The sequence below is a fragment of the Archocentrus centrarchus genome, chromosome 10 (genome assembly GCF_007364275.1).
Source record: "Archocentrus centrarchus isolate MPI-CPG fArcCen1 chromosome 10, fArcCen1, whole genome shotgun sequence".
Classification (NCBI taxonomy): domain Eukaryota; kingdom Metazoa; phylum Chordata; class Actinopteri; order Cichliformes; family Cichlidae; genus Archocentrus; species Archocentrus centrarchus.
Genome location: NC_044355.1, coordinates 22,601,684 through 22,615,431, shown reverse-complemented (window position 1 = coordinate 22,615,431; position 13,748 = coordinate 22,601,684). Strand labels below are relative to the sequence as shown.

General features: G+C 42.2%; 1 protein-coding gene across 1 annotated transcript; it reads left to right on the top strand.

Annotated features, from left to right (window-relative positions):
• Window positions 1-3,338: 3,338 nt before the first annotated feature.
• Window positions 3,339-12,037, top strand: LOC115787209 (SH3 domain and tetratricopeptide repeat-containing protein 2-like). Its single transcript, XM_030739792.1, has 8 exons — window positions 3,339-3,537; window positions 8,502-8,600; window positions 9,411-9,542; window positions 10,103-10,230; window positions 10,410-10,515; window positions 10,592-10,735; window positions 11,694-11,892; window positions 11,974-12,037. The coding sequence occupies exons 1-8, from the start codon at window positions 3,495-3,497 to the stop codon at window positions 12,035-12,037; spliced, it is 915 nt and encodes a 304-aa protein (XP_030595652.1). The 5' UTR covers window positions 3,339-3,494.
• The last annotated feature ends 1,711 nt before the right edge of the window (window positions 12,038-13,748 follow it).

The window sequence follows — 13,748 nt, the reverse complement described above, 5'->3', positions numbered from 1 at the left end:
TGCCAAGTCATTTAGCAGATGACATGAACTATAATGCTAACTATAATTTTATAGATACAAAATCCCTCCTTTCTATCTATAATATACTTTTTCCTACAAGCTCAATCCACCACCAGAACTCATACTCCCAAATAAAACTTACAAGCAGGATGAATATCTAAAATGCATTTTGTGCTGCACTGCAGCTGTCTAAGATATAACTTTATATAAAAGTGTCACCAATACAGTCAGGCATTACCTCATAGTTTTCTAATTGATTTTGTTGTGAAAGTCAGATAGTCTAGTTTCCGGTACTGCTCTCGGTTTCTGAGTGTAACTTGACTGATCTCTTTTTTCCATCCTGGGTTAACGACGTCACTCTGGGCTGCTGCGAGCGCTTTGGGGACGCTGTACCCTACATCACTCTGCAAGAAGTGACACATGTTCAGAAGTCCTTCCTTTTAAGTCGATTTCCACAGCAGAGGGGGGCTGACAGAGAGAGCTGCTCAGTGTCTGAAGCATTTTAGATTCATTTAGGAATTTGCCAAGCCATCTTAGATTGAAATCGGGTGGAAATAAGGATAATCACATTAGTCACTTTCAAGAGATGCACGGAATATTTAAAACAAAACTATTTAGAGAATTTCGAGGGCATTTATAAATCGACTTTGTGTTTTTGCAGAGCTGGGCTGGGCTTGCTGCTAAAACTGTTATGACACCGCCCTCTTCTGGAAAATCGACGTAAGCAAATAAGTTAATTGGATTATTTGCGGTGGAGCTGCTGCTGAGGCCAGGTTAATTTTGAAACTGTTGACGGATTTGGCTCCTCGGGTTTGAACGGCAGAATCACAGCGATTTGCCTTTAACGGCCCGAGTCGGTTCCCACGCAAGATTCAAAGCTTCCCTGCCTTTATGGCTCAGTGTTGTTTGCCTTCACCAGGTCCACTGGCATCAACGTGGAAAGATCTCAATCTAACGGTGAAACACCCATCCGCTGTTTCCCATAGTATGAGCCATTAGTCATAAGGAAACAATTGAAGCTGGTCAGAAAGTCAATGACCTGGCCAACTGAAGGGGTTAAATGTTATATAAATTTAGTTAACAAGCAGCTTATTGAACTTATTAGAGACAAGAGAATGCAATTTCTAAATGTGCTCGTTAGAATATCTACAAAGTTAAAATACACTGTATTATCCAAAGTGCATTTAATCTTAGGGAACTTATAATGCTGTTAGTATTTGGTGCAGATTGTGCAGTGGTGAACTCATTGCTCTGTCAGTGTCTGTGTTGTGTAATTAAGCTCTGTGTGCATGTGTTTGTGTGTGTTGCACGCACATGCTGTTTTTTATTAACCAACTGCCTTGTCGCTGTGTCCTGAGGAAGCCTTTAGGAAGCTGGACAATGGCGGGATGTAAAAGGCGCCTGGCTCTCTCTCGCTCTCTCTCTGCTGCACCGCCTCACCTCTTCTGGTTCTGGAGCTCAACAGTTTTACAAGATGCACTTTAACCTCCTTTACCACGTCTCACAGTTTAGCCCTTAGTTTCATCGGGGAGCCAGCTTTCTCACTGGCATGCATATTTGGAAATCATTTCACCGTCCATTCAGTCTAAACCCTTATCTTATGTTGCATGTCCTAGGTTTCGCTTTGAGTACTTGCTTGGTGACTCAAATGAAGCATCTTATCAAAAGTGTCATGCGGTGCGTTTACAGCTATGTGTGCCAATTATGATGGCTATCAGTAAGATTTACTGCCTTATCTTCTCATCTGTATGAAAGTGACAATATATATAGGTGGGTGCTTTGTAGGACTGATTTGTGCCGGGTGCTGATCGTGCTCCTGTGTCAATCCTGTATTGTACTTTTGTTCTCCAAACTGATGGGGCAGAAAAACAGGAAGCTGGCCTTCCTGTACGCTGAAGGCAACAGGGCAGGAGGCCGCCAGGTCAACACAGTGCTGTCGGTGTACGTAAAGGCGCCAGTGGCCCTGTAACTGACAGCAAAGCGAAATATCCACTGCTGACATCACTCTGTTCTTTCTAATGGGCACTGTTTCTTTAAGTGTGCCAGGCAGTATAAAATAACCACAGCCAGCACAAATAACACGTGGTAGAGATGTCATCATTTTGTTGCGGTTCACATTGTTTTGGCCTAATCATCCACTTGTTTTTCAGTTGGAGGTGTCATTTGTGTCTTTTGGTTGTCAGTCGCACCGTGGCCATGTGTCCACTATCAGCTGCACTGATCAGCAGTGTGCTGCATTCTTCACTAAATCTCACAATCCTTGCCCTTTGTCCACCCACATGGTCAGGGGAAGGTACACATACCCACTCCGCACACTGTTTACCATTCATCCTGCAAACGCTGTGCTGCTGTTTCTACTCATTCCTGCCTATTTGTAATTTGCTGATATTTAATACTCTCACATTCCTTCTCTCTCCCCAGCACTCTCAGACTATTGCAAGCAGAGCAGAATAAATGGTCTGTGTCCCGCAGCCTTGCAAAGCCAGTTTCACAATCACATGAGCAGCACAGGGACGCCATTCTATGTTCAGGGTGACTTAGTCATGGTGTACTTGGGGATACACAATCAGTTCCAGAGTTTATATTTAACTAAGCATGCAAAAGAAATGAAAAAAAAAAAAAAATCGTTGCAGACCAAAGCACTGCCGGCTTGGGGTTTATTATCACTGCACACACAGATAGGAGTAGACATAACCCAGAAAGTGAATGACAAGAGGTCACTGCTGTCCTTTGTTATTTTTGCAGTGTCATACATGCATGCCAAGGTAAATACTTCACATTTCCAGGCACCACTCTGGACATTTAATACATTCAGTGGCAGTGAGGCTGGAACTTGTTGAGCAGGCCTGTGAAGAAGACCTTTGGAATGAAGGGTGATTTCTCAGGTATGGACTGAACAATGCAAAACCAGGTAACTGCTTAGGCCTCTAATCTTCTGACATCATTAGTGGTGCATCAAGCCGAGCTGGTGAGACTGGTGCTGTAGAATGGGAAGTGAGCGTGTGTTGTTGTGCTTCTGCTACTGCAAACTGAAAGAGACTGTTACAAAACCATGTAACAGGGTTTAATAGTTTTGAAAGGTATGTTTATAACCTGACCTCTTTTCAGTGGTTTAGTCCTCTGTAGGACTGTAGGACTGTTTCCAGGTTTTGATAGAAAGAGGAAGTTTTTATGCATGAGGGTGAGAGGAAACAAGAGAAAGAGAGAGAAGGCCGTGCCACTGTCACACAAAAAAAAAATGGTGGGAGGAGTTAGAGGAGGGAAAAAAAGAAAAACTTCCTCAGTGACATGCTGTCTTGGATCGTCTCTGGAGCGATAGGCGCGCAGACAAGCGCACACATACGCGCGCACTCTCGCTGACTTACGCACTCTTTTTCCTTTGCTTTTAACAGCATTATTTTAACAATAATGACAGCAGACCCGGCAGCTGTTCTAACAGGCAGTTCACCCGTTAAACGGTGAAACAGCACTCATAGATACGTTCTGCCACGCAAATGAGGAATGAACTGAAAGGGGGGAGTTGGCACCAACAGACAGGTAAGAATCTGCTTTTAGCTGATCTTTAAGTTTTGTGGTGGCATAAAACTTTATTCTGTTGGGCAACCACCGCTGTACTTTGTACTGTGTAAGGCCGCTGTCAATCTCCAGTGAACAGTGCAAACGGCTCTGTCTAAAGGTTTGAATGAGCACTGACTGCCAAGTAATGCTTTTAGTTCCTTGTTGTCACTGATCGTAAATGGTTAGAGATTCTCCAGAGGGGCTGAAAACAAGGTTACACAGTAAATGGCGATCTGGAGGCTTCTTATGATTCGATTGTAGGTTTAATAAATTGCAAAAATGATCCAGCAGCTGTGAGAAATTTGCAATGATCCTGCACAGTGTATGTTTCAGAGATCCTAACAGTGTGGGAATCTCCCTGCAGGGAGCTCTCTCTCTCTCTCTCTCTCTCCCAGACACACAAGCATGTGAGTGAGCTACCAGGGGGTTAGTCTAAACTTAGAGCTCATAACCCCTGTCTCACATTTCTCTCTGCTAACTCCTCTTCCACATTTTCAACATCTACAAACCTACATCGTGCACTCAGAGACAAACACCTCAAACAACTTCTGCCAGTCACGCATTTTGGGACGCAGCCACCACACAGCTGATGACACCATATGCTTCTCATTATGCTAGATGTTATTGTCATGGCCCACGGAGTGTCAAAATAGTATACCAGGCTTTGGCTGTGGCTTCAGACTGTGTGGAGACTGTAAGGTCGTCTAAGGTATGTGGTCATTAGTCACAATCGCCCCTGTCATTACAAGCAATGCATGATTGGTCTGAGGCTCAGAAAGTCGGTAATCATGTGCTGTTTATAAGAAACTTTAGTGAAGTTCTGTAAACAGCATCACTCAAAAGAGGAAGGGGTTTGAGCGCTGCAGCTGCCAGGAAACAATAGCTTCATCTACAGGTGTTTGGTAAAGAGGATATTGTGACTTACTGTATATAATCAGGTTGCATTGTTTTATTGACAGTGTCTGTGTTCTAAAGCAGTTTTTACTGGAGACAGCTGCTGTTAGCTTTTGATGCTAACAGAGGCCTGCGCATGTGACTGCACATATCGGCTTGGAGACCAGTCTGCGTTTATTAGATTGGGCATTTGCTGAACAATGGCAAACAAGCAGGACAGTATAGAGAGTGTCAGGATATGCCCTGACATGGCTCCGGCTTGTTTACAGCTTTGTGCCTCACAAGACACACATGCACAGATTCAATCATGGGCATCCAGCCGCCACGTAAACAAGATGAAGAAGAGACTGGTTTCAGACGAGGATATCAGCCTCCGCATCTCCAGTTTGCTGAAACATTTGTTTTCCAGCATCAGTGACCGCATGTAATGGCAGTCATGTAAGGCATCAGCTGTTTCCATCACCTCATTAAATCAATTGGTTTCTCCATCTCGGTTAACGGTGTAATCCACAATTTGCTGTGTCTGCGCACCAGCCATTAATCTGTAAATATGTTTTCAGTGTTTGGGTACAAATAAAAATGCAGCATTTTCTTAAATGTGATCTCAAACTCAAAGTTTTTACGCCTCTGGTTTGAATATGGCAGTGTTAGCCAGTATTGATAAAATGTTGGAAAGCTGGGGTTTGATGTTTGAAAGGTAAGAAATTATGAAAGATGATTTATGTTGTGCCAGTGCTACATAAATGAAGCTTCTGGACTCATACTGTACCTGTAGCCATAAGTCTGAATATCCAGGCTATTGATTGTTATAGTCATACAGTAATAGTGTCTAGTTTTTTTACTGCATGTGATGTGTATGCCTAAACATCTGTTTGAAACTTTGGGGTAGTTTTGTCCAGTACAGAAACATAAACAATAATTTTGTGGGAAACACCTTTGCTGTAAAATCTATTGTAGTATTTCAGTTTCAGTAATTCTCAAATAAATGTGAAGTTCCTGTAAAATCTTTGCTTCCTGTTATCTGATAATGTACAGTAATCAACACAGATGGTTTATTAGTCAAGCCAGATATATATTATATAACATAACCTCCACTGTGTGTATATCAGTACAGAAAATTCACCCAATAAACACTGCGCTGGTTAGCATTGCCACCTCACAGGAAGGAGGAAATGGGTTACTGTGGACGTTGCAGTTTGTACTCCAGAGGGCACTCTGCAACTTCCCTGTTGACAACACACATTTGGAATGCCACAAACACAACCAGAGCACAAATGAGTAAATAAATAACTACACATAACAAATGTTAGGCAAATGTATGTTTTGCTGTCTGAGAGAAAAAAAAATAATCGTCTGATATCGGAATATCAGAGTCTTAAATGAGCAAATATCTATATTGGTATTACCAAATATCGGTATTGGTATTGATCTTAAAAATCCCCTATCAGTCCGGTGAGACTCTATGGGTACTCCAGCCTCCTCTAACAGTCCACAGACATGTATATTTAGGTTAACTGGTGATTCTAAATTGGTTGTAGGTATTATTGGAACTGTGAATGGTTGTCCTGTCTCATTGTGTAAGCAGTGATGAACAGCCCAACATAGGCTCCAGTGTGCACCCCTCTGACCCTCAGATGGATAAGTGGTTAAAAAGTGTGTGTGTGTGTGAGAGAGAGAGAGAGAAATTACTGCTTACCATTTGGCTGCTGTATTTCTTGAACACTGTCATTTGTAACAGCTTCTGTCTGTACTCTATATGTTGAAGAGAAAATCATTACTGTTTAAAGAATGTCACTCTGAATGGAGCCATTGTTATGTTATTGGCTGTTTCCTTCTCTGGGTCACCTAAGGTCAGTTATTCCAAATTCCCCCTCCCTTTGATGCGTTTAATTATCGGGGGGGGGTGTCTCGTAATTGAGAACAGTGACGTCCTCCATGAGATTCTCACCACGCCATCTCCATTTTCAACATCCATCCTTTTTTCTCAGTGACCTCACAGTGTAGAAAGTGGCTCTCCTGCGGTGCTCTTGTCATATCAGTTATCTATCTGATGGTGGAAAGCTGAGTTGGGTTAAACTCTGTGTTGGAGATAAACTGATCTTCAATCTGTGCCATCAGCCAACTCTTACTCCCACTTAGCTCTGACCTTGCAGCCTGTCCCTCTGTGGCATCGCCTTACTGTGTATCAGCAATACGTTATCCCAGTAACACACATACACACACACATTGCCTCTGTGACACACATTCTGTGCATATTTTCACTGACACACACAACACATAGGAAGGCTATCACTGAGGCCTGCCTCCCCCTACACACTCATACCAATTGCAGAGAGTGCTTTGTGCATTCACTGACTGGCTGAAGAGAGAGAGAGACTGGTGGGAGGGGGAAGATGGAGACAGCAAGACACAGAAATATTAGAGAAAGAGAAGCAGACGGATAGAGAAGAAGAAGTAAGAACTGGGGGACATTAGAGACACATCCTAACTGGTGGAAAGATAGTGAGCAGGGCAGGAAGGAGAATACAGAAATAGAAAGGGAGCCGGGGGTTGTCCAGTAGAGAGGAAGCGAGCGAGTTGTTGTTAAAGAGGCTGAGGGGAACTGATGGGATGGCATTGATCTCTGGGAGCTGCCGACTCCTGGGCCAGATGGCGTCTTGTTGCTGCAGACCTCTCCTCAACTCCTCCTGTTGCGGACCGCTCATCAAACTCTGCCTCTCCTCATTCACAGGTCGGTCCCAGTCCGTTCTCTGTGCTCTGCTGTCATGAGCGACTGCTACATTCATATAGGCAGGAGCAATAATCAGTATACAACATGGGTAACACACTTAGCCAAGAAGGTAAAAAAAAAATAAATAAAGGGGCATGGTGTGTTTCTGCACTGTGGCAGCATGACTTTGCTTGTTTGACTCAAGCAGTCCCATTGGTGCTAACTGTCCTCTGTGTTGTAGAATGGAAAGAATAGGCTTTTGTCCTCTTAGGCGTAATGTCATGTTGCATATTGCGTTACTAAATTGCGTGCTCCCATTGTCTTGTGAATGTTCTGCATCAAGATAATAATGTTCTGTTGTGGTTTTGCACTCACAAAGCATGTTTTTAAAAATAAAAGTGGAATTCTAATCCATATTATTACTGTTTGGGTTTTTTAGTATATGTTCCCCTTTTTTAAAATTTATTTAAATTATGTGTGATGCTGCGACCACAGTGACATGAAAGTGTGCTCTGAGGAGTCAGGGGCAGGGCAGCTGTGTGTGTGTGTGTGTGTGTGTGTGTGTGTGTGTGTGTGTGTGTGTGTGTGTGTGTGTGTGTGTGTGTGTGTGTGTGTAAGTCTGGAGGTTTTAATGATGTCAGCGCAGCTGTGTGCCCGTGCTCGGCCTGTGTGTGTTTAACATCAGTGTATCCCCTTAACAACTCCTCAAACTAACCAAAAGCTGAAATATGCATCAGTCTTCCTAAGTGATGTCAGCGCTCTCCCTACCCAGAAACACGTTTGCTTTAAAAAAGAAACAAAGACAGAAGAAGCTCTTCCCCTCATGTCTATAAGGTAAAGCTACACCCAGGAGGATCTTGACTTAAAGACTAGAAGTATATTAAAGAGCAAAAAGCAAATATTAAATTAATCTCATATCTTTTTAAAATTTGCAAACCCTCATTAATAAACCCGGATATGAATTAAATAACTTCCTGGATACTTTGCTGGTTACTTTTTTAACACTTCCTGCCAGGTAATAGTCTACTCTTCAAAAGGGTGATTTAATGAGGATGACACTGAGCTCTGGGGTACTGATTTGTCTTATTATATATTTTTTTAAAGACAGGCTATTTGATTTTCAGTCTTTATGCTTAGTGGCTGCTGGCTGTAGCTTTGTATTTACCAGTAGATGCAGGAGCGGCGGACTCAAGAAAGTATATATGCATGTCTCCCCAGATTTCTGGACTATTCCTGGTATGATTTTTGAAAGTATACAGAACCATTGAAGTATCTGATGCTTGGGATCATACAGACGAATGAATTTGTTTTTTCATGTTCCTTGCTTTTCTTTTTCCAGACATCTCTCCTGCCGAGCTGGATGCTCTATGGAGGGAACCGCCATATACTCTTGGTGGAGCTAATGAACACTTCTCAGGAAATGACATCATGACTCAAGGTGTGGTAGCTACAGCCGGATGTTTCTGATCTCTCAATCAGTTTGAAATCATAATATTATAAAGTATCCTATTAGTCTGGAGTACAAATAACTCATTAGGGGGCATGTGAGAAGGAGCAGTGCTCCCACAGAGGAAGTGTTTGGGATATCCTCCCTGCACAATAGAACATACCAGGAAAAGCCCATATTAACTTTACTGAAAAAAAAAAATATCTTCAGCTATTATAGTACATACGTCCATCTGGCTACATGCTTTGAAACTATTAAGATCCTGTTTATTGAAATGGCTGGAAATGTGCTAGAGTAATTGCTGATAGGTTCACAGCTGTACTCTGCTATAGTATGAAGGTAAACCAGTTTAAACTGAGCATTAAATGAAATACTCATACTTCCATGTTCTTTCTAGTGTAAAGAGCATCCAGTTTTGGTGGATTATTGTGGAGTTTTGGTTGATATATCAGAAAGAACATCTGGAAACTACTCTTCTAATTCATATGTTCAGCCTGTCTAAATACAGACTACCGTGATTACTGTCTTGTGTCATCTGCTAACATTTTCAGTTTAATCTCCATGCCAGTCTGGGACATGCATTATGATAGCAATCTACTCTAAAAGTCCTTGTTTTGATAAAATAGTTTCCCCATACAACATCCATGTCTCGATTACGCTGTGATCTGATATGCTGTTTTGGAAACACTGGCTTAACTGACAGTATATTGAGTTTCCTATCTTATTTTCTGCTTTTTGACCTAAGCACACAATCTAAACTTGATCCAGGAACAGTTTTCCTGACTTTGTTCCTTCTTTCAGGTGCAGGTGAAGAGGAGGATGGTGCAGTAGTGGAATCAGGTGAAGGTGGGGTGGAGCCTGACAGCTACTGGAAGAAGAAGGAGGCCTTCCTTAGAGGAAGCACTGTGTCACTGGGAGACAAATTCTCCTCAGGTACATTTCATGGCTTGTTTTGTCTTACTGCTGGAAATGTATAAGCTTGTCTAAACTAATTTCATACACAGGAGCATTTCCCATGCATATTATATTTATGCATATTGATGAATAACATTCCCCGTCTACTAATGTTTTACTCAGTCAGCATTTTAACTTCATCTATCATGTTCCCTCAGGTTCTTCCTCTCAAATGGATTTAAATGGCCACACTGAGTGTCCAGTAAGAGGCCTAATAGCTTTGCTATTCCTCCAAGGAATCACATTGTGCTCACAAAGCATCTCCCTGAAATATAAGCTCTTCATAGAAAATATTTTGTGAATATTTAGTTAGTAAAGTCTCAGTTTTATGTTTTACGTTTGCTCATTAATTGCAAACAGAAATATTCAAAATGGTGCAAGAAGTGAAACAAAATGATTTAAAGTACCCTTTTTATTCTCTTACTGCTTACAGAATTGATTTAGCCAGGCTAATTCTTTATATTTCATTGTATTTCACTACAGTAAGTGATCTAAATTCAGTGTTGATAATCAAAGCGTGTGTTTTGTCTCATCCCTAGAAATTGTGCTGCTGTTCACTGGGCGAAGGCGCTCCAGCGCAGATCCTGACCGGGCCCTACAGGAGGCGCTACGCACACGACTCCGAGTGGTAGAGAGCAACAGCCAGGATGTCATACAGCTCTTTAAAGTGAGACCCAGCATATACTTTCCTACACTTCTAAACATGCTGATGTAATAATGGAAAAAAATAATGTGCGTTACAATATGAGTCTAAATTATGCAATGTGATCTACTGTACATGCATTGTGCACTTTATAAAGATGGCTTAATGTTCTTTTACTGTAACATGAGACGTTGTTTCTGCAGGACTTGTCTGCACGTCTGGTCTCTGTCCACGCTGAGAAGGACAGCTTTGTTCTCACATTCAAAACTGTGGAGGAAATCTGGAAGTTTTCAACTTACCTAGCATTAGGTAGGACTAATAAGGATCCTTTTAGATGATATTTGAGCATCTGTATAGCAGTAGTATTTCATGTGCTCTTTCTCAGGCTATGTGGCTCGTTGCCTGGAGAACTTCCTGTGTGATCCGTCATTCTGGCTGGACCCAGAGCTGCTCAGTGACTTGCAGATCAGTGTGACAGTGGATGAGGAGCATCTAGCCACCCTGTACCTGGGACTCTTACTCCAGGAAGGTCAGTTGTGTTGTAACCATAATTATAAGGGATGCTTATCCATACTGTCAACACAGCAGTGATAACAGGTGGAGAGAATTTATAAATAGAAATGAGATCCTGTCTGTGAATCAGCGATCCAAAGTCTGTACTTTAGACTCTAAAACTTCTGCTTATATTTCAAAATGTTAAATGTTAAACTATTGACTTATAATGAGATTTTTTTTTAAAGAAAACCTTAAAGATATTTTAAGGAGTCATTGTCAGAGGACTCTTGAATCCAGGCATTTAATTAGAGTGTGATAACGGAGTACACTGTCATTTGATCCCATTATTTTTAATCCATTTCTTGGTGACCCCAATTAAGTCTTAATGAACAGACAGCCACACATAACTTAAGCAAAACTTTAGACTAGAATCACCTCACATGTAGTGGAGGAACTTTTGTGCTTTGTGAAACTAATTTATAAACTATGATAGACTTTTAATCAAGTCAATATTATAATCCCAATTTTATTTATATAAAGTTATAGAGTTACTGCTAAACCAGACTCCAAAATTTGATTTGAGATTTGAATGTATTAGACCTGAAGCGCAACTACTGCACGACTTTCCTCCACGAATGTGTATTGATTCCCTCCTGCACGGGCTGCACAGACATCCCTGCGTTCTTGTGAACATATCCTTCAGGCAAAAAGCTTCACAGGAATGTATAATAGGACTGCAGTGCTGGCAAATAGTGGTGAAAATTACATTAAGTTAATGGGCGAGGTTATAAAGCATCCATCATTTTCCGGTGACTGAATGAGGGCGCAGCAACTCCAGCAGTTTTGCTGATTTTTAACTTAAGTGCAGCAACTTTTACCAACGTTGTAAGCAATGCTGTGTCTGGATTTAAATGTGGCTTTTTATACTGTGTGTGGGGAGGTGGGGGGGTGGCAGAAGCTGATTTCTCTACTAAAAATCTGTCTCTTTCCAGGATCCTTCTTTGCTAAGGCACTATTTGCAAGACTCAAGAACGATGAGGATGAGGAGCAGCTGTCATTCCAAAAGAATGACCTGCTGGTGGTGAGGGACACGGGGCAGGATGACATGTGGGAGGGCACCTTGCTTGCTACAGGAAACCACGGCATGGTGCCAGTCAATGCCATGCAGCCCTTGCCATACCCGTTCTATCAGTGAGTTAATGCCTGTTCCTCAAATTAACCACTTCACCTCGGAGTACAGTGTTGTTAAATTATACTTCCTGTTTGTGTCAGGTGGTTCCTGAAGAAGTACCCAGTCCATGCTGGATGCTCAAAAACAGAAAAGGAAACCATTTGAACATCCTATCGGTAAAGCTTTGCTTTCATATACAACACACTGTACCCACATGCTCCCCCACTGATTGACAAAAATAAGCTGGGATTCAGTGCCTATTAAATCGCTTTAGCTGGTAGTGACTGCTTTTGAAGAAATCTGCATAACTGAAACATTATACCCTCATATTCTTAATCAGTGTGCTTACATACTGACTCTAAAACTCTCATCTGTTTTGCCCTTCTCATTAAATGCCTCAGTGACTGGCTCCTGTGTGGCAGTAGCTGACTACAGTCCAGTGGGACCAGATGAGCTCCAGCTCAGCCAAGGTGACACTGTGGAGATCCAAGGTCTGCTGCTCCGAGGCCTGGATGTTTTCATAGGAAGACACCCTTCGACGGGACGCAGTGGCTTCGTTCACAGAGCTCACGTGAAGCCTCTCAACACTACACCCCTGTAAGAAAATCTTTTTTTTTTTTTTTTTTTAATCCGTTCAGCGGCTTAAACTAACTAGTCTCATTGTAATGTGTGACATTTCTACTTAAAATCATTTTGTCATGATCCCATCTACATTCCTTACATCGTGTTTACAGTCGTCTGCTAATCTTTTACGAAATCCTATTTAGAGGATTGCTGTCTGGACGGGGCAGATCAGGTGATGAGGCCTGGATAATCATAATGCTGCCTTTGTTTCCCTTACACAGAGATGGACAATTGGTCTTTCTGACCGAGGAGGAGAAGGCCAGCCTGACTCAGGTTAACCCTTGCAGCTCTGAGCCAAGTGACAGCAGCCTACTGGAAAGGCTTTTCTCAACTGACATCAGCTCTGTGTACAGGCTAGGTAAAGGAATGACTGGGCTCACTTTTAATCAGTTAGGGGGGAAAGGGAGGGTTTGCGCCATCGAGCCATAACTGAAATATAGGTCATGTTTGTTTCCTAAATGGTGGCGCTATTTGTAATTCATTCTGGGAAAAATGGTTTCCATCTGTCCTCCCATCTGGAAAATCAATGCTAAATTGATTTACCTTCTGTGTTTCCAGATAGACTGGATGAGACCGACTTTATGTACATAAGGAATCGGCCAAACTGGTAATGACTTGACTTTTTTTGGAGAAAATCAGCCATTATGAGGCTGATGACTTGAGCAGCTTGAAAAAAGGTTTAATTGTTATATCTGTCTTCCTTTCAGATCTCAAGGACCTCGCAAGCGCTCGTCAAAGCATCATGTCAGAGAGAAGTGGAGTCACATCCCACACCAGTCGTCCCCTCGCCAATCTCTCTCTCGCTCTCCACATCTGTCCCTCTCTCACTCTCACAATCTGCTGCCACGGGAGGGAGAGCGCCTATCCTTCACTCTGGATGACACATTCAGAGAACTGGACGAGTTTCAGGAAGATCCACCTCTCTTCTTGGAAGAGAACAGCTGGGATGGGGAGGAGTCTGAGAGCAGTGACCCTACACTGACTCTACTCAACAAAGAACACTTCCAGGTCAACAGATCTGTTTTCATTCACGTATTTATTACAGGGCGAAGCACCACACTGTGCTAAAGTCTTTCTTTCTTTTCTGTCCAAGTTGAGCTTTCCATGTCTGACTTTCATTAGGACATTTACCCTCACATTAACTCTGTTAATGCCTTGCATAACTCTCTATTTTTTTTTTGTTTGTTTTTTCTCCCAGGATGCCTTCTTGCACCTGTATGACCTGCAGTATTCCTTCCTGTGGGTGACCTTT

Bases quoted from the DNA above. Each gene is read 5' to 3' on its own strand.
- LOC115787209 (XM_030739792.1), top strand. From the start codon at position 3,495: ATGAGGAATGAACTGAAAGGGGGGAGTTGGCACCAACAGACAG. The intron at 9,543-10,102 runs GTACATTTCATG...TCTCATCCCTAG, and splicing joins GGGAGACAAATTCTCCTCAG to AAATTGTGCTGCTGTTCACT. The intron at 11,893-11,973 runs GTGAGTTAATGC...TGTTTGTGTCAG, and splicing joins TTGCCATACCCGTTCTATCA to GTGGTTCCTGAAGAAGTACC.